The sequence below is a fragment of the Pleuronectes platessa genome, chromosome 17, assembly GCF_947347685.1.
Source record: "Pleuronectes platessa chromosome 17, fPlePla1.1, whole genome shotgun sequence".
Classification (NCBI taxonomy): Eukaryota; Metazoa; Chordata; class Actinopteri; order Pleuronectiformes; family Pleuronectidae; genus Pleuronectes; species Pleuronectes platessa.
In genome coordinates this window covers 15,796,554-15,814,802 of record NC_070642.1, presented here as the reverse complement: position 1 = coordinate 15,814,802, position 18,249 = coordinate 15,796,554, and the positions used below count along the sequence as shown (strand labels likewise).

The window sequence follows — 18,249 nt, the reverse complement described above, 5'->3', positions numbered from 1 at the left end:
CGATGCTCTTTGGAAAAAGGCGTTGAAAGCTGTTAACTCCTCTTTTAGCTGTGCCAGACTTTCTGTTATCCAATTTAAAGTACTTTTTAGGCTGCACTTTAGCAAAGACAAACTCTTCAAACTTTACCCAGACAAGACATCTGAAACTTGTGACAGATGCTCTCGGACGCCATGCAATCTGACACATATGTTCTGGACATGCTCCAAGTTGTTAAATTACTGGCAATCAATTTTTAAATCTATCTCTCACATCCTAGGTATACCTGTTAGTCCTTCAACACAGATAGCTATTTTTGGGGTGCCTCCTGATGAACTTGTAACCACATCACTGCAGGAAAATGTCATAGCTTTTGCGTCCTTGATTGCACGTAGAAAAATTCTTCTCTTATGGAAATCTTCCCAGCCACCTTCCTCCAAATCCTGGCTACATGATTTATTATTTCTATTGAAAATCTAATTCAGCCTTAGAGGCCGCCCTGAGAAGTTTTATTCGCACTGGAAATCACTTCTAGATTATGTCGATAAACTCCCTGCCACTGAAACGTCCCCCTGATCCTTTGTTCACACCTTGAATAGTCCGCCAACCCCCACCCCATTTGATATGACTCTTTGTACTCAACCTGACCCAGGAATAGTGGGCTGATCAGTTGAGCACGCAGAGACGCAGGCAGCAAACAACTTATATTACACCCCCCTTCTTTATCTATTTATTTTATTTTATTTATTTTATTACCTTATTATTTAATACTGTTATTGTTTATTATTTATTTATTATATCTATTTCTGTATGTCGTGTTATCTAAAACCGATCTGGTATATTATACTGTTGTTAAAATGTTTGAAGATCTCTGGGATGAGAGGGATGGGCATGGGGTTATACAAAATGGAAATGAAATTGTCTTTGATTGTATTGTCTACTGCAAATGTGAAATCAATAAAAATGTTTGTAAAAAAAAAAGTACATGTGCAGTGAAGTCAAAGAGCCAGGTTGTTGAATTGAAGCTTGTGTGCAGGCCTCATGTGCACCGCTCTGTCCGGGTCCCACTGAACCATCTCCTCACGAGAGCCCAGGACCAAGAGCTGCACGTCCGGACTGTCCGGAGCGAGAATGACCCCGATCTGAACAACATGGTCACGGGTGTTTAACATGGCACAGCACGGTTATTTTAGCCCCTGTCAGATTATAGCATGGTTAGTATTCAGTGGAGTCGATAATGTTTGGTGTCATCTAAATATAACACACACACACAAATGTTTGTAATTCTATCTTAGTGAGCACACAGATTGGTATAATGCATTTCCGAGCCCCTTATCCTAATCAAATTGTCCCCACATTCCCAAAATGCCCTTACTATGCCCACGATGTCTTCACTTTACCCAATATGTCTTCACTGTCCTAATGTTTCCTAACTTTCCCCAATATGTCCTTGATTTCCCCAAAGTGTCCTTACTTACCCAACAAGTCCTCAATTTATCCAAAATGGCTTATTCCCTAACATGTCTTCAGTTTCCACAAAATGTCTTAATTTCCCCCAACATGTTACCACTTTCCCCAAAGTGTCCCTTGCTCCCCAATATGTCTAAACTTCCCCTAACATTTCTTCACTTCCCCCAACATGTCCCCACTTTCCCAAAAGTGTCCTCACCTTCCCAAAATGGCTGATGCATCTCTGTCCAGATGTATTTATTATAAAGAGCCTTAACATAATGGTTTCAGCATGTGCATCTGTCATGAACTTTACTTCTGATGGACATGAATTGATACATTTCTCATAATGTCATGAAACTAAAGGGATGTTGCAAGTATGAGCGACTACAATTTTAATGGATTCAAAGTTGAACACAGGTGACGGGAAGTAATTCCACACAGTACACCTTTATCTTATTTGTTGCAGCAAATAATTCATGTATTTCCCTAAAACACAACATCACTGTGTTTTCTTGCAGCTAATTCATCTCTGCCATCATGTCCATGACAGGAATGTAAAAAGCTAAAACTCAATGTTAGTAAAGAGTAAAAAGTAATTAATTATATATCGCCTTTTTGTTTAATCAGGTCAGAGAAATGTTTGTAGTTGCTGAACTACCACACCACAGGCCCACATAACAACAATATTTAATCAGATCATGCAACACCTATCCACAACAAAAATCCTCCCAGGATGAAATACAGTTGGTGAATGACACAGAATTGATCTCTCTGACTTCCTCAAATAGACACGCTGTTATCAATGTGAGAAGGGAGCAGGTAGTCATAGGGCAGTTCAAGCTGAGAGTTTCTATTCATGATTTCTTCACCGAGGTATGACAACTCCGCTTGAAACTCCAGAATCACCTGTGTAAGCTCAGGCTCGTCAAATCTTTTCTCAGGATATTGACCCAAAGGAACCTGCCAATGACAAAGTCGAGACAAAAATATTACGGCAACAGAGTTTATGTTGGAGGAAAAAATGACAAATTCTTATTAAATTATACAATTATGAATTAGCAAATGCATTAATATTAAAATAAAACTTACAACATCACTGTATTCGCCTGAAAGTTGATTTATCAACACTGACATGACGACAGTCTCTCCAACATTCGGGAGGGTCTCCATAATTGTCTCCATGCTTGAGTGCCCCTTGGTGGTCGGAGGAGGTTTGTGCAATAGCAAGGTGGAATTCGGCGTCCAGAAGAAGTAGTCAAACTAGATGATGAGAGAAGTTTCAACATCGATGTAATGTATGATTAAACATTTTTGTATTTATGTATTATTATTTTATTTCATGTAGTTGGGTTGTTGCAAATTTGTTGTCAAAATAATTTAATCGACTGAATCACAATAAAAGTTACAAAAAAGTGATGTAAAGTAGGAAATGAAACCTGATAGTATGAATACATATTCCAGTGTCCTAATTTTTACACTCTTGCCTCACCTGTCCACTATTGACTGCTGCGTGTTGAACCGACACTGTGAAGATGACCATGGTGATGAATTTGATCAATTCCTCGATGGAACGAAAGCAGTCTGGGAATCCTGTCGGCGGCACCACCATCATTAGTTAGATTAAGATTAGATTAAGATGCATTTATTAGTCCCAAACACATGCACAGACATGCAAAGGCACACTCATGCAGGTAGGGAAATTTAACCTCTGCTTTTGACCCATCTGGTGCAGGACACACAGAGCAGTGAGCGACCATGTACGGCGCTCGGGGAGCAGATGTTGGGGGAGTAAGGTGCCTTGCTCAGGGGCACTAGACAGGGTAGGGAGACTCTTGGATTTTTGGACAGATCAATCCAGGTTCGTCTTTTGTTGTCTCTCCGTGGAGTCGAACCAGAGACGAACCAGAGACCTTCTCTGCATTCAAAATTTGCATTGGACATTTTTTAGAGACTATAAGTTGTATACAGAACATTGGTTAAATACCTGAGGCTTTGTTTCCCAAGAGGCCGTAGGTGAATATCTCATTGATCCAATCCTGCAGCTCTGTGTCTTTACAGACGTCAGTGTCTGAGGGATAGTAGTACTCCACTGCCGCCCTCACAAAGCTGGTTAACACAAAACAATGGAATTCAGAGTAATTATATGGAAGCATGTGGAAAAAAGAAATCCCTATTTAAACCCACAGACTGAATTTAAACAATTAATCATGACAGCTCCCCAAAAGTGAGGCCAAATCATCTCAATCGACACCTGGAGTTTGTCCGACCAGCCACCTAGTGCAAAGTATGTAACATTTCTTCCACAGGATTCATTGCCAGCTAGTGGTTGCTTTGATGACAATTCTAATACAAAAATGAAAAAAAAAAAAATATATATATACAATAATTCCTGTCTCCTACATGCTGCACCACTTCTTTACTGAAGACAAGCTGCTGATTGTAAAACAGATCAGTGAGGATATCTGCAATATTTATTACCTAAATTTGAAGTTACCTGTTGATGATGGACCACAGCTTCAATCCATCATCTCTGTAGTAGTAGTTGGGGATTGACTCCAGTCCTCGTGCAGCGATGTTCTCTGGCAGACAGACGGAGCTGTAGGTCATTTCACGGAGGGACCTCCTCATGATCTCTATCGTCCCCTCAAGTCCAGTTGTACTCTAATAATAAGTTATACAGAAATATTTACCATGAGAAAAATATAACTTTGTTGTAAACCTTATAGAAATTAATTTTTTCTACAGTTCAAGATGAATAGAATAGTCCGGCTTTGTATTATATATGTGAAAGAACCTTACTATTTTGAAGATCCCATCAGGTCCCATTAGACGTGTACGGGCTCTAATGTTTATGTCGAGAGTGGACTTACAGTGTGGAATCAACAGCTGAAGAACAGAGGGGAAATGTTGAACGTCAAAGTAAGATGCTGATGTCAGCCAGAATGGCACAAATCTACTACAAAAAATGTGGTGTGATATATTTATAACAAACACGGTAATAAACAGTAACACATCCTGGCTGAGTTGATCAGCAAAGAGAAAACACAACCATAACAAAACAGGTTTCCCTTAACTGAATGAACAAAAACCTTAAATACCAGTCAAACATCAGTTCGGATCCAAAAGAAAAACACAGGTACGAGCAGATTGATCTCTGCTGTGTCGTCGTACCTTGTAGAGGGGATGAATCACAGGGAAGCAGCGCAGAGTGGCCACAGTGTAGACCTCTCCCATGAAGTGAGTATTCATGAGGTGATGGACGGCTTCATGATCCAGTGTATCTGCGTTTTTGATAAACATCTTGGCCAGCAGCCAGTCGGTCTCCAGGTCGCTGGGCAGAAAGATGGGATTCTTCTCTGAGGGCTGTTGATGCAGCTGGAATGTAATTTTTTTTATTTGAAATGTTTGAAAAGTGACTTTTTTTTAATAAAAATAATAATGCAATGTGGAAAATAATGTTATTCAATGACAATACTTGATTTTGATGTAAATATACCTGTATTGCAATTGGCATCAGTTTGTTTTCTGGGTTCAAGTAGAACAAACAGAGACCAGAAGTCACAGTCAGAGATTCTCCATTGTAGACATAAGTGGGGATTCCATCCAGCTTCTTTTGGTCATAGAGGAATATATTGCCTTTCTGTATGGGAAGGAATCAAGACCCAACACAGATTTATAATCAATCAATGGATCAATCAACCTTAAATCAGACCTTTCAAACTAAATTAATGCAGTTCAAAGTGATTTACAAAACAAAGTTAAGAAATTAAATATATGTATAATGAAACCATAAATTATAAAACACTACATAAAAGCCAAACTAAATATCAACAAATCTGGGGTCTTTCCCTCCAGCTTCAAAAACCACATGCATTTCAGATGCTTTGTTGGTTTTGTGGATGTTTCACATATGTAAGCAACTTAATGTATATTTCATATATTTTGTTAGTAATATATAGAGTTTTGTCACCACTGGTGAGGCAGAGTTTTAAATTATTTGTCGCTAATAAATTGTATAGAATGTTGTTTGTTGTCTCTGCTTGTTATAAAAACATGCATTTGTCGCTCAGTGTTGCTCAAAGAAAAATGGCATCAATTTGACAATAGTCTTCAAATGTTAAATTGCTGTTTTCAATCTGAATCAATGATTCAAGGATTGAGGATGAGACAAGATTATTTTCTTTTCTTTTCTTTTTTACCCCAATTTCCCTCATCAGACTGCTGCCCTCAGCCAGGAACGGCTTCACCATCTCCTCTGTGACAGGGAAGTTTCTGGGAAGCTCTGAACAGCGCTTGATCAAAGTGGGGTTGACTCCGTTCAGAAACTGGTATCCGTAAAAGTCATCCTCCTTCCAGTGCTCTGCAACGTACTCTGAAAAAGACGCCAGGTATCAGACCACCGAAGTTCTGATCAGTAAAACAACCTTTACCTGCAGAGCCATGGCCACTCCTGATTTGTGAAACCAGACAGGACAAGACATTTTTGTGGAGGAAGTCTATGATCTAAGCTGAAGTACAGGAAAACAGGAAATTACCTGATGTTGGTGTCTTTTGGAAGTTAAAGAGTCTTTTCAGGTCTTCGACATTTTCCCATTTTTTGGTGGATCCGACCATTCCCTTAAATTTGAACTTCATTCCACTGAATTAAGACAAGGGAAAATGGAAAGAGAAAGAGAAAAAGAGAGCGTGAGTATATTGGAACCAGTTTGTAGTGTAAATCTTTATCTACAGTCGACCCACAGTCGTCTGGTTGTGTTTTTCATTTCCTCCGCTTTGGCCTGAGAGAAGCGAATTTCAGCTGGTAGCTCAGACTCATGTTCAAAACTGCTTATGTGGAGTAGTCCTTCAGCGAGAGGCTTCCACCTGAAAAAAACAAAGGAACAAAGTTACATAAAAGTAAATTGTCTCGTAGCGGACATGCCTGAATCTTTAGGTACAGGACATGCTGTGCTGCACACTTACTGGTACAAGCTCTTTTGAAGTGTCAGCTCTTTTTTCCGATGTTCAATCAACAGGGGATGGTCGTCCTCTAAAAACTTCATGGCTGAGAAGTGAAAAGAACGTTAAGGCAGTCAAATTTCAACTGTAAAAAAATTTGAAGATTTAATATCCACCAAAATCAGATTTAACAAAAAAGATCTGTAAAATATATAAGAATATAATATCAGACCTCTCCCTCCTCTCAGCTCCACATACTCTCCCCTGGAAATCCATCTGTGACAGGGGAAGAGAATTGCGTCTCCCTCTGGAGTCGTCACCTCTATGGTGGAGCAGTACCACTCGTCTTCTTGGAAAAAGAGACGGGGATCCTTCTCCACCTTGACCAGCAGGAGTTTCCCCAGAGATGAACTGGTTTTCATCGAGTAGGTCCCGGTCTGGAAGTAAGAGTTAATGTAAATATAAACAGTGAAGTAAGTGCGACATCTGGTGAAAAGGGTTGGGTTTGATGTTTTCAGTGTGGTTTGAATTAGCTGAAACACTGCCCACACATGTGATCCACGAAAATTGATTTGTTATGGCAGAAATCTGCTCATCTTAACTGAAAAATTGGTGTTGATCAAACTTTGAATAGGTAGAAACTATGTAAAATAAAATATAGAATGATTCAAATAAAATCAAATTTGATTAGTGTCGTGCAGGTCGATTTAACTCACTTTCCCTGTGCAGAAGTCTTTGCCAAAGTTGTCCAGATCAGTTTTCTCACTCTCTCCGTCACTTCCAATTAGAGTGACAGAAACATGATCCCATGTTCCTGCACTTGGCATGTCACCTGTTGACACCTGAAGCTTGTACTCAGCCATGGTCACTCAGTGGATCTGTGGAAGAACTAACAGATTTTTCCTCTGCGTGCTGTTTTCTTGCTCTCTGCCTCTTCTCCTCACAACCCTCCTGCCCCTTTTCAGACTTTTACAAGACCACACCTCTTTTGTTCATAAACAATGGTTCAGTCAGACAACACACCATCTAACGTTCATGAGAACAGAACAGGTTTAGTGTTTGGCATTTAGGCTCCAACTTGATCACTCCCCCATATGATTACAAAGGAAGGATGGGAGTGATGAGCAAATACTTGTAACCCTCATGTAGCCTACAGGTGGATGCTGGGATGGTGGAGGGGCTGAAGCAACTGGTAGCAATACTGCAGCAGCAGCGTGAGCAAAGGGGATGATGGGAAATGTCTCTCTGCTTAAATATGTGTATCATAGATGGATGTGGAGAGTGAGGAATGTCACATGATATATGTCACATGATTGGAGCAGCGCAGCTTATTAGCAGCCTGAACTAGCTGGCAGGCAGCGCTCCATAGCTGGTGGAACCTATGTTTCAGCTTGCAGTCCTTTACACCAGGAAATGACACTTATTTGCTCAGGTTTGTCCTGTCACAGTGTCTGCACTAGTTAAAATCTGTTTACATGTGTTCATTTAACTCAAAAGTACTGACTTTTTACTCAAAGACCGAACTTCTCTGATAGGGTGAGATGTGACCTTTTAACAGGGGTGTTTCCTGCCTGGTACTGACAATTACACGTTTGGTCATGCTGGGAACTGGCACACTAACCCTAACCTGGTTATCATTCACACTCCTTTCTTGCAGTGAAAGCAATAGAGAATCAATGAATTCTAACTGGCCTGTGGAGAGGTAAGAGTTAATTTAAATACTTCATTTTATTGAATCAATTTCGGGAAAGTCTACAGTATAAAGTAATGGTATATTAATTCGTTCATCTTCTTAATGCTCACCTGAAGAGGAGTCACCTGTGGTTCAGCCGATACCCTTGAGCCCTCTCGATCTCTGTCTGGTGATATTTCCCACGGTCGTTATGAAACGGTGTGAGAAATGTGAGAAACTTAATCAGATAAGTCCAACTGTGCCCGGACGCTGTTGCAGGTTTTTCCAAAATTGCCTCATGCGAGACTGCATATGATTGTGCAATGTGATCGGAGGTTTGCACAGAGGGGGATTTCCATTGAGCAACCAGGAGTAGTCGTCAAACAAGACAGAAGCTTCAAGAAGTAACACGTTTTTATTCTTGTAATCTCTTATCATAGATCATTTGCTTCTAGTTTTCCCAGCTACTGCTGCACGTTGAGCTGTTTTGAGTTGCATCATCACACTCTCACACATACACACATACACTGCTATTCTGGCAGACTTCAGAGAACAGAGAAATCTGTGAGAACGTAGACAAAACCCTGCCTGAACGATAACCGAAGGAAGCTTCAAAGAAAACATATAGAAGGCTGAAAAGATTTTATTGAATGGTAGCAAATCACATGCATTAATGGAGCTATCCTCATATTACTATCCATCTGTTTTGACTCTGTCCTACAGACGCAGACTTGCATTGGGGTTGACATCATAAATCGGGATCAGAAAGACGAGAAAGAGGAGACACAAGCAAATCATGTACAGTGCTGGCATAACTTTCTGTCACAGAAATAATGCCATACCAATAACCTGCTTTTTCCTCAAGGCTACAACTTGACGACTAGACAGTGGAAACATTCAAATCTCTTTTCATTACATCAAATAGAATAATATAAATCTACTGTGCATATTTGTCTTCAAGAAAATAGACTTTATCTTACCAGGTGCATATTCAGCAAAAAACTCATGCAAAGCTACAAGGTTAATATGTATTTTTCGTCAACATGGGAATAACCCACAAACACGTTGTGAGAGGTAAAGTGTTATTTCATTCATTAAGGCTTCTTCATATCTATTGTGTAATGCAGGAAGAGTTCATTGCTTACTCAAAACTGAAAAACATTGAAATTGCACCATCCACGTAATACTACAGTGACTCTGCGGGCGGTCAGCCCCGTGTGGTCAGGTGCAAACGGGACGCAGGACCCGACGCAGCGATGGTCCGTCGCGTGCAGTGCACATGGCAGGAAGGGGAATGGGCTCTGTCTTGTGCTCCACCGTGTTGTAGTGGCACTTCTTCAGGTGGTCCGACATGCTGGGGAGATCGGTGAAACCCCAGGACGACACGGGGCTGAAGGCAGTGCTGAATCTCCACACCTGAAACGAATAGAAATGGATGTTTGGGTGAAGAGGGGAACTACGTTGATTGATTGCAGATTTATTTATGTGTTTTAAACAACTAGTTCTTAACTTTACTAGTAAACGAGCCTTAGAGGTGGTGGCATGCGGATTTTAATGCCTATGGATGGAGCCCTACTTTCCTGAGTAACTAGCTGCTGGCTTATTCATCAAACCGACAACAATGGAATTAATCTTCTTGGCAAGAAAATGCATTTGCACTTTTCCTTTATAAATTGAACTGTAAAACTCTGAGATATGGTCACAACTAATTCGTATTCATTGTATGATTTACTATTGGCAGCTACTTGGAATGTTTCCACTTTCAAAAGCACACACATCTTTGTGACTAGTTTAAGTCATTTAGAGAGAGATCACGTTTACAGATTTAGTTATCTACTCACTCTATTTTTGGTCTGCCATGACACAGTGCCATGAGCACCAGTTCCTTGTCCCCGCTCCCACTGCAGCTCCACTATACCCCTGGTCTGCAGGAGACTGGCACACACCTCCCTCATAGTCCGGGAAACCAGTGATAGCTGACACAGACTGAAACTGTCCAGGAACCCAGCTATGTGCCACAGTATCTCATTGGGAAGCCCGCTAAATTGGTCAGACTGGGAGTCATTTGGAAGTTTGGCCCTTGGGCAAGGCTGAACCCCGAAGGACCGCAGGTGTCTGTCGTGAACCACCTTGGCCCCCTGGGTGGATGGGTAAAACCTCCGTTGGGAAAATGTGCAGCCATAATAGGCTAGTGGACAGCGGTGCTCCATCCAACCATTGAGACCAGCGTGGATGTCACCGTGGACGTTGGTGAAATGGGAAGAAAACTGGTCCCGGCGGAATGACTGGCCACAGACGAAGGGGAACATGTGTTGGTAGCGGGGGTTTGAAGGGAGGTAACGGTTATGTGGGACCGCCTCCACCTCCAGAGCTTCCAGGACAAGGCCGAGGCGGAGGGTGCGGAAAGGGCTTGGGTAGGCGAGCTGGGGGGCAGCATGATCACAGGCAGATGCAGAGGCCATGTCTCCCACTCTTGTGTTTGTTACCAAGATTGCTGCGGGGAAAGTGAACGTCTGTGTGCCAAAGTTGACGCAGTAGCCATCAACATAGACTGTGTCAGAGATCCTCCTACACTCCCTAGACTCTTCTAGACAGAAGAGCAGTGCTGCTGTGATCAAATCAATCTCTCCTAGACCCATTGGGTCGTCGTCCTGCTCCAGATCGGAGGTATCCACTGCCTTGTCCTCCATTTTGGGTCGCAATCTATATGGTGACCTGTCTGGGTGGAAACCTACCCGTCCGTTTGGTAACGGATATTGGCTCTGACCTCTGAAATACTGGTAGTTGTGGAACCTCCGCTCAGACACATGGCTTTCTAATAGGACTAGCCCCCTGTCTTCCAGGACCACGTGACCAGCCCTCTGTGCCACACCTGGGCTGACATGCAGTGGAGACGACATATGAAGCTTCCCTGCTTCCTGAGAAACACCAGCATTCATGTCACCCCGCACCTCGGCAGAAGAGGCTGCATCTAAACAGGCCCCTGTTACTCCTGACTGAGGTCCCTTTGTTTTAGGAGCAACGTTTCCACTTAAACAGCTAGAACAAACACTTTTCTCCTCCATCTCTCTTTTCATCACACCGTCAGCCTCTGCTTTGTCTTCCAGTCTATTCTGAAGGTCTGTGCTGCTGCTCGATCTTCTCTCCTGCCCAGAAGCTCCTCTGTTTACACACACTGAGCTGCTATCAACAGAACCAGCACTGCTGACAAAGTCTAAAGCAGCAGCTAAACTTCTTGCAGTCTCAACTGTGGCCTCATACAGTTTACCGAAGTTCTCCTCGTTCAAGCCATTAATTCCACTGGCAATCTTCTCCTTGGCCGAACCTGGGGCAGGCGCTGGCGAGTTCTTTACCCTGGTCTCCTTACCAACTGGAACATGTGGCTGTCCCTCTGCAGTAGGTGCAATGGAAATCACCTTAAGGGACTCGAGGAGTGTACGCTGATCCTGAAGAGCGAGTGCCATGTCCAGCTGCTCCACCTCCTCCACCCCGCGACTGAGGCTCTCATAGGAGGTATAGTCCAGGCAGCTAATGGGCCATCTATTCCACTCCATAGTACAGCACACCACGCCGGCTGGACACACCTCGAGGTGACCATACATTTGGTTGCGTACCAGCATGGCGGGGCAGCCATAGCCACTGTTTAGACAGGGGACCCTCAGTAGTGGGCAAAGAAGATGGTGCTCGCCAGCTTTGCAGGAGTGAAATACTGCCCCACACACATGAGGACAGGAGATGAGATCACAAGAAATGCCTGGTTCAGGTCTGACCATGCATCTCTGGTTGACACAGGAGATGCAGTGAATATGATCCTTCTCCATCTTCAGAGCTGAGGGTGTGGAGAGCTCCTGAATGGGACTGTGACAAAATCCACTGTCCTGCCAAATAAATGGAAAGAGAAAACAATTTAAGTGTATGCCAAAGTACTGAACATGAATATTGTCAAATATCTATTTCTAAAAGTATTCTCCTTACACTTTATATGAATTCATATGAGATTAAACCCATGAAATCAGTATTGAGGTGTACCACAGCTTTGGGCCTGTCTTGTATGGCTGCTATCATTATGTTTAACCACCAGATGTCAGTGCCACCTTAATGTTAACGTGTGATGCAGCCAAAAGCTCATCTCATCCAAAAACCTTGTTAGGAAGTTTCCCAGCTTGATAAGAAGGAGGTCACAACCTTTCATGTGGATAAAACAGATTCCTCTCTTAACTTCATACTCACAATGCATCGGGTATCGATTCAGTTGTGTGTTCACACTTGGAAAATGACAAAAAGTACCCGAAGTGGTTGTGTGGGAAACCAAAAACACATAATGATGATGCAACCCCCGGAAAGATATCACAAAAACAAACTAATGATTAGCTTTTCTTTGTGAAACTAAAGTTGGCAGTAAAGTTGGTCAGGGAATTACAATCAATGCCTCTATTGTCATTGCACAGTGTGCGGCTGGGTACAATTCTGGCACAATGCACTTCAGATGATAATGTAATTAACAGTTAAGTAGACAGATTACAATTGAATCAATAAATATAAAAAACAGACACTAAATTGATAATCAAATGCAGGGTATTGAAGCAGATGAGTATGTGTACTCCTTAGGGTCATATTGCATTTGGCTAGGTTCAGTAATCACACTTGGATTAAGGCTGGTTAAGAGTCTGTTAGTGTGAAATGATAAACCTTGATTTGATTACAATTGACTGCAGGAATCGTTCAGTACAGATGATTCTATTGTTGAAAGTCTCTCGTGTGGAACTTGGCCTCAGCCGCTGATATTCGACTGATGAAATTCCTTCCTTTCCCCTTTGCTGAACAACATCTGTGCAGAGATCCCGAAGAACTGGAAGAACCTCCAACACGTTTCTGTCCTCCTAATCCTCCAGGGGGACTGACACAGGATGTGTGATGTTTACACGCGAAGACAGGGGAACCCACACAAATCACAATGTTTACATATTGAGATGCTAATCTGCGGTGCCCCTGCAGGGCTGCATGGAAGCTAACTGACTATTCAACTAGCATCCCAGCTGTTATAGTTCTTCGTGAAACGTCATCCAGCAGTTCACACCTGCTTTGCTTGATAAGTGTTGACAACGGAGGCAGCAAACACTAAAACAGTCGCTACTTCCTGACAGTTCGAAGTTAACTTCCATCAAACACTTGCAGCTAAACGACCCCCCCGACCGGTAACCATTGAAGCTGTCGCTAAAAGTGAACACTAGTTTGTATTCGCACGCGCTCTTAACTCCAGCTTCGCGTCAAACCCTGTTTCTCATCTTTAAATCAACTTGTTGTTGTGACAATCACAAGCTAGCGGCTAACGATGGCTAACAGCGGCTAGCCAGCTCCGAAGTTGAGCCGCTTGCTCGACAAGCTGACGCGGCTCTGCACGCATCGTGTTAGCGTCACAGTGTGTTCTCACCTCGTGTTTGTGTTGGCAGGAAAACTTCTGGTTGAACCTGTTTGATTTAAAATACGTTTGAGTAAGTAGCTGTGAACCGTAGTTTCCTCTGTGGAGCTACTGCTAATGACAGCTAGCTACATCAGTTAGCCTGCTGCTTTTTTTTACCCCCCTCCCCTCTGTCAAAACTTTATTGACAAAGGCAAGAACATCCATTTTACACTGAGGAAAAAAGAAAGCCTCAAGTTTGAATGTCATTTAATCGTGTTGTCTGGTACGAAAATTGTACAAATAGTTAAATAAAAATGTATGTTTGTAAATAATTGGCCGTACAAATCAAAATTACAAATATACTTATAAACTTTAAAATAAAGTTACATTACATGTTTAATTTTGTATTATATCTTATCTGTTTGCTTATTGTTGTTGTTATTTATGTAGATAAATCCGTCGTATATCTATACTGATTATAAATTAGTTTAAACTGAGATTATAGATTACAAATGAGTACAAATATTCAAGCACACATCCATGATTGTTCATATTAAATATAGAGGCTGTTATTCCATCATCGACAAATAGATCGATTACAGAAATGATATAGTCCAAATATCCCACACCTATTTTGTGCTGCTGCCTTCGCTTGCCTTGTAATTCTGGTATTTCTGACATCCAACAACAAGCTATGGGACTGGTGAACAACTGAAGAACTGGATGTGTGGGGCATAAAGACTTTGAAGGTCTCAAATCAAGTGGGATAACAACAATATATTTGGATATTTTTTTCTTAAACTTGATCTATTTTGTTTCAACTACCCATAAGCAATTTGCAAAACTTCGAATTGTCATTGGATTAATCAAAAATGAATGAAAAATGGATACTGTTGGGATTATCTTTACATTTTAAAGTCGTCACCGTCATATGTCAAGATTTGGCGCTTTATATGAGACTGAATCCCAAACCTTTTTATTTCAGTTCATTCATTTTTTTGCCATGGGTTTGTGTGAACCACTTTGTTACCTTGTTTAAATAAGTGCTATACAAATAACATTATTATTATAATATTATTTCTTTAATTTTAAACGTATAACCACTGATGAACAAAATGACTTCTCTCATGTCTTCAAAAACACAGAACACTCACTTGAATTTGATCTTACCCATCTTCTTTTTGTTGTTGCAGGCAGTAACCACTTACAAACAGGAGAGGTCAGCAATGCTCTATTTCTGCGGACCGGCCTCCTGGCTGTTGATTGTCAGTCCGTGGCCTGGAGACGCCACATTTCGAGGTCGGGATCACCTACAAAACCGCAGCCCTGGAGCCAGAGGACCTGGACCATGGACACATCAGCAGGACAGTGCTTAGCTGCACACTTGTCAGGAGGTGTTGTAGCAAAGCCATGCAGTCAGTGGGACCGTTAACATTTCCTGGTATGAAATCCAACATAAATACTCAAAATGTTCTGAGTCGTCAAAAACGACTCAGAACATTTTGTACTTTTGAGAAATAAACAAATTACAGTTTTGTTTGTATACAGGCTACAATCCAGACAACTCAACCCGGGCAGCCAGAAAATCCCTGTCACTCCAGACCTGCTGATAAAGCAGTACTGAAAATGTAGAGAATAAGAGGCAACCATGGGATGTACACACAGACATGATAAACCCCTGAAGAGAATCGGTATTGACAATGTGATGTGTGGATTTTGTGAAATTGCTCAAATGGCCAATTTGCTTCTGGAGACCAGCTGGGATTTTTGAGATAAAAATAGTTGCTAATCCAGACAGTTCAAACATTTTAAGCATTTATGGATAAATAGTAATACAACAATGATGTTTTTCATCTGTTGCTAAATGGAATTGCAGTTTCTAAGCTTTTTGTTGTGAGACTGCACTGATTTCAGGGGGGCTATTTCAATTGTATGTGGTAAAAAGATGTTGATGTTGAATAACTTGTTTCCTCTTCCACCTGCAGTGCATCTGTTTTGACTCTTAGTGTCTTCATTTCACTAGCGATGGAACAATTGTCTTTGCACCTTCATCCCGTGCATCTGCTTTTTCCTTGAAGCTGTTCAGTAAAAAACACCCTTTTCTTTTGCAAGTTATAATTGGTTCATTGTGGCATTTTCGATTACAAGATTCCCTTTGCTGTTCTGTGTTGCGTTTTTATAGGATGCCATCGATGAAAAGGACAGATGTTGCTGAATAAGAGCCAACAATCCTGATCTTGTGCAAAGCAAGGTCTAACATGAAATATTGGCTTGCCAAAAGATTGAGTGATGAGGTTTTTATATGAGGAAATAAAATGGAAATGTTTGTCTGTTTCTTTGGCTCATCTGACTATTCACAAGAGTAAGCAATCACTCTGATATCAATTTTACTGAGGGGAAGGGGAATTCACTCTAATGCCTATAATGAGTGTTATGAAAATTACCATCAAATTAATTGATAATTAGCCTGTGTAACACAATCAAAGCAATAATAATACACTACTTAGGTCATTGTTGGGAAGTCTGGCTGGTCAGACCCTGCAGACCCCAGTCCTGAAATAAACCGAGAACCGCCTTTTGCCCTGAAGTGTGGCAACAGCATCCAAGTAGTCTCCCCTTCTCAAAACATGTCACTCTTATTCAGGTTCAATATGAGACTCTCGCGCCCAAGGCTCCGGCACCAGCAGTGGCAGTGTCATCGCGACTCCTTTTAAAAGTTTATTTGTGATTTATACCGCCTGGCGTGAGTCACGACCGGATCGTCCCTGCCACATAAGCGGCCCGCCCCCTGGGACATGGCCGTAAGGTAGAGACTTTAGATTTCAAACGCTGGGCGGAGTTAAATCATCAGGGTGGTAAATTTCATAAATCATCTATATTTATAGTAGATTACAGGGGCATTTAAACTTTGACGCTGACGATCATCTTGTGATTTAACTCCAGATTAAACCAAAGTTTAGACCTATAGCAGCTTACTTGGAAAACCAAAACGCAGACCAGTGCAGAGACATGTTCAGATCAGGCTGCTGTCGTGGTTGAACCTGTGTTCAACAGCTTAAAAAGAGGCACAACTGAGATCCACGATTGGCTTCCACTGACCCGAGACCTGTAATGTCGTCTGTGACCTTCAACCAAACGCAGGGTGGTGCGACGCACACTGTTAACACTGCTGTCCATGGTGCTGAAACCATCCATGGTGGCTTAGGTCGCGTCTTGCATGAGTTGACTGAAGCAGTGAATATATCAGATTATAGCCTCAGTATAAGTCTTTCTGCGGCTTGTTAGCGCCTGTCAGTCCAGCATCATATCATTTACAGTGAGACATTGTGTAATTCAAAAGCTGCTAAATGCCTGAAACCAACAAGACTCACTTAAAAACAACAGAATTATTGACAGGCTGATTGTTAAGCTGCAACCGATACTGATGATGGGGTAAATAGCTTTGATCAATACACAGTTTAGTTTTGTGCTTTTAAAAACATTGTAACTCATTGTGCTACAGACCATATTCCCACCCATTTTTTCTAACCTGGGTCCATCCGATAGTGTTCATTTAATAATCTATGATATTACAGGATAATATTATAATGGAAATCATATAAATGAAATGTTCCCCTGATGTGATTTTTTTTAACGTATTATATGTGACAATCGATGCCTTTACGTCTTTTCATTTTTATCTCAATCGTATTTATCACCACGTTTCAACATTTATCATTATTCATCATACGTCTTTATATAACACAGTCAGATATGAGGGGATAAATACTGTTGGGGAAAAAAAGGCGACGGTTTGGAGGGGTTTGAGATGGGGGGGGTCTTAATGCTTCACATTGAGAGAGAGAGAGAGAGAGAGAGAGAGAGAGAGAGAGAGAGAGAGAGAGAGAGAGAGAAAGAGAGCGAGAGAGACTCAAATGATAGAGCCGAGGACCACGCGCTACAGAAGAAGGAGGAAGGCACGCGACATGTCTCAAGGATTCAGGCAAGTTTTGCTGCAACAGACAGAAAAAATGTAGTTTCACATTTATGTTTAGTGTTCAGATGACAATTAAAACATTCATAATGTATAGGATATCATTGATTTTGCATCATTCTGCTGAAATATTAGTCTGTGTGCTTCCTCTTCTTCCTCCTCCTGTTATTATTAACATTATAACTAGACTTATTATCATCATAGTTGTTGTTGTTGTAAATTTTGATCGATGCCACCTTATGCACGACAGATATGGTAGATAATGTTGGGTGCGTTTAAACCAAGAGCAGCCAGGATATGACAGCTGGTTTTCTTATTGTCAGTCCTCATGTGGGAATCAAACATCACTCGATCATGGGTGGAAGTTTTTTGCTCATGTCTCAGATGGGGAACACAGTGGCTGTGATGTGAGAAGATGCACGAGCTCAATTCATCAGCCCCCGAAAGAACACGTCCCTAAAAACGTGTTCGCTGTCCGCGGTGCTGAAATCTGCCTCGTTTTCTCAATGGAGCAGCAGCACAGTGCTCCGAGCCTCCACTCACTCGCACAGCTGCTGGAAGAAAACACAACATGTTTGAGGTGGTTTTTTTTAAGGAGACCTGGCTGCCTCCACCGTCAGTAAACAGTAGTCCTGTTTCGATGGATGTGAGTTGAGTGCCTTGCTCAAAGGCATTCAAATCCCCTCCATGATAGCTGAAGCTTGATGACTCTTCCAGCTGCAGGAATGTAAAGCAGGGCGTTGATAGAAAGGAGCATGCGTGCTTATAGTCAACTAAACGCTAAGCACATCTGTCCTCCGCCCTCACAGCAGTTTATCTTCTTTCCTCTGCAGGTG

At 41.8% G+C, this 18,249-nt stretch overlaps 2 protein-coding genes and 1 long non-coding RNA gene across 7 annotated transcripts; 1 reads left to right on the top strand and 2 right to left on the bottom strand.

Annotated features, from left to right (window-relative positions):
- Positions 1–1,804: 1,804 nt before the first annotated feature.
- Positions 1,805–8,331, bottom strand: LOC128460421 (hydroperoxide isomerase ALOXE3). Its single transcript, XM_053445612.1, has 15 exons — positions 8,171–8,331; positions 7,084–7,245; positions 6,600–6,804; positions 6,392–6,473; positions 6,170–6,292; positions 5,965–6,068; positions 5,629–5,801; positions 4,926–5,069; positions 4,601–4,804; positions 4,229–4,315; positions 3,924–4,090; positions 3,414–3,535; positions 2,919–3,019; positions 2,519–2,689; positions 1,805–2,389 (listed from the first exon to the last, which is right to left on the bottom strand). Exons 2-15 carry the CDS (start codon positions 7,228–7,230, stop codon positions 2,210–2,212), a joined length of 2,010 nt encoding a protein of 669 aa, XP_053301587.1. The 5' UTR covers positions 7,231–7,245; positions 8,171–8,331; the 3' UTR covers positions 1,805–2,209.
- LOC128460422 (uncharacterized) lies at positions 7,966–15,774 on the top strand. 3 transcript variants are annotated; one of them, XR_008342207.1, is made up of 2 exons: positions 7,966–8,069; positions 14,634–15,774. It is a non-coding gene; the product is annotated as an uncharacterized LOC128460422 (long non-coding RNA). The 3 variants fall into 3 exon arrangements; XR_008342208.1 differs by lacking the exon at positions 7,966–8,069 and adding an exon at positions 13,007–13,234; XR_008342206.1 differs by lacking the exon at positions 7,966–8,069 and adding an exon at positions 13,007–13,259.
- LOC128460419 (F-box only protein 30) lies at positions 8,667–13,625 on the bottom strand. 3 transcript variants are annotated; one of them, XM_053445609.1, is made up of 3 exons: positions 13,471–13,625; positions 9,881–11,917; positions 8,667–9,455 (listed from the first exon to the last, which is right to left on the bottom strand). In XM_053445609.1, the coding sequence occupies exons 2-3, from the start codon at positions 11,858–11,860 to the stop codon at positions 9,261–9,263; spliced, it is 2,175 nt and encodes a 724-aa protein (XP_053301584.1). In that variant the 5' UTR covers positions 11,861–11,917; positions 13,471–13,625; the 3' UTR covers positions 8,667–9,260. The 3 variants fall into 3 exon arrangements, with proteins under 3 accessions (XP_053301584.1, XP_053301586.1, XP_053301585.1); XM_053445611.1 differs by having other exon boundaries at positions 9,881–11,912; XM_053445610.1 differs by lacking the exon at positions 13,471–13,625 and adding an exon at positions 12,270–13,416.
- Positions 15,775–18,249: the final 2,475 nt, after the last annotated feature.

Excerpts from the sequence above, each read along its gene's own strand:
- LOC128460421 (XM_053445612.1), bottom strand. The coding sequence starts at position 7,230 with ATGGCTGAGTACAAGCTTCAGGTGTCAACAGGTGACATGCCAAGTGCA. Across the intron at positions 4,805-4,925 it reads TGATGCCAATTGCAATACAG|CTGCATCAACAGCCCTCAGA; the intron begins GTATATTTACAT and ends ATTACATTCCAG. Across the intron at positions 4,091-4,228 it reads CTGATGGGATCTTCAAAATA|AGTACAACTGGACTTGAGGG; the intron begins GTAAGGTTCTTT and ends ACTTATTATTAG.
- LOC128460419 (XM_053445609.1), bottom strand. The coding sequence starts at position 11,860 with ATGGAGAAGGATCATATTCACTGCATCTCCTGTGTCAACCAGAGATGC. Across the intron at positions 9,456-9,880 it reads CATGGCAGACCAAAAATAGA|GTGTGGAGATTCAGCACTGC; the intron begins GTGAGTAGATAA and ends TATTCGTTTCAG.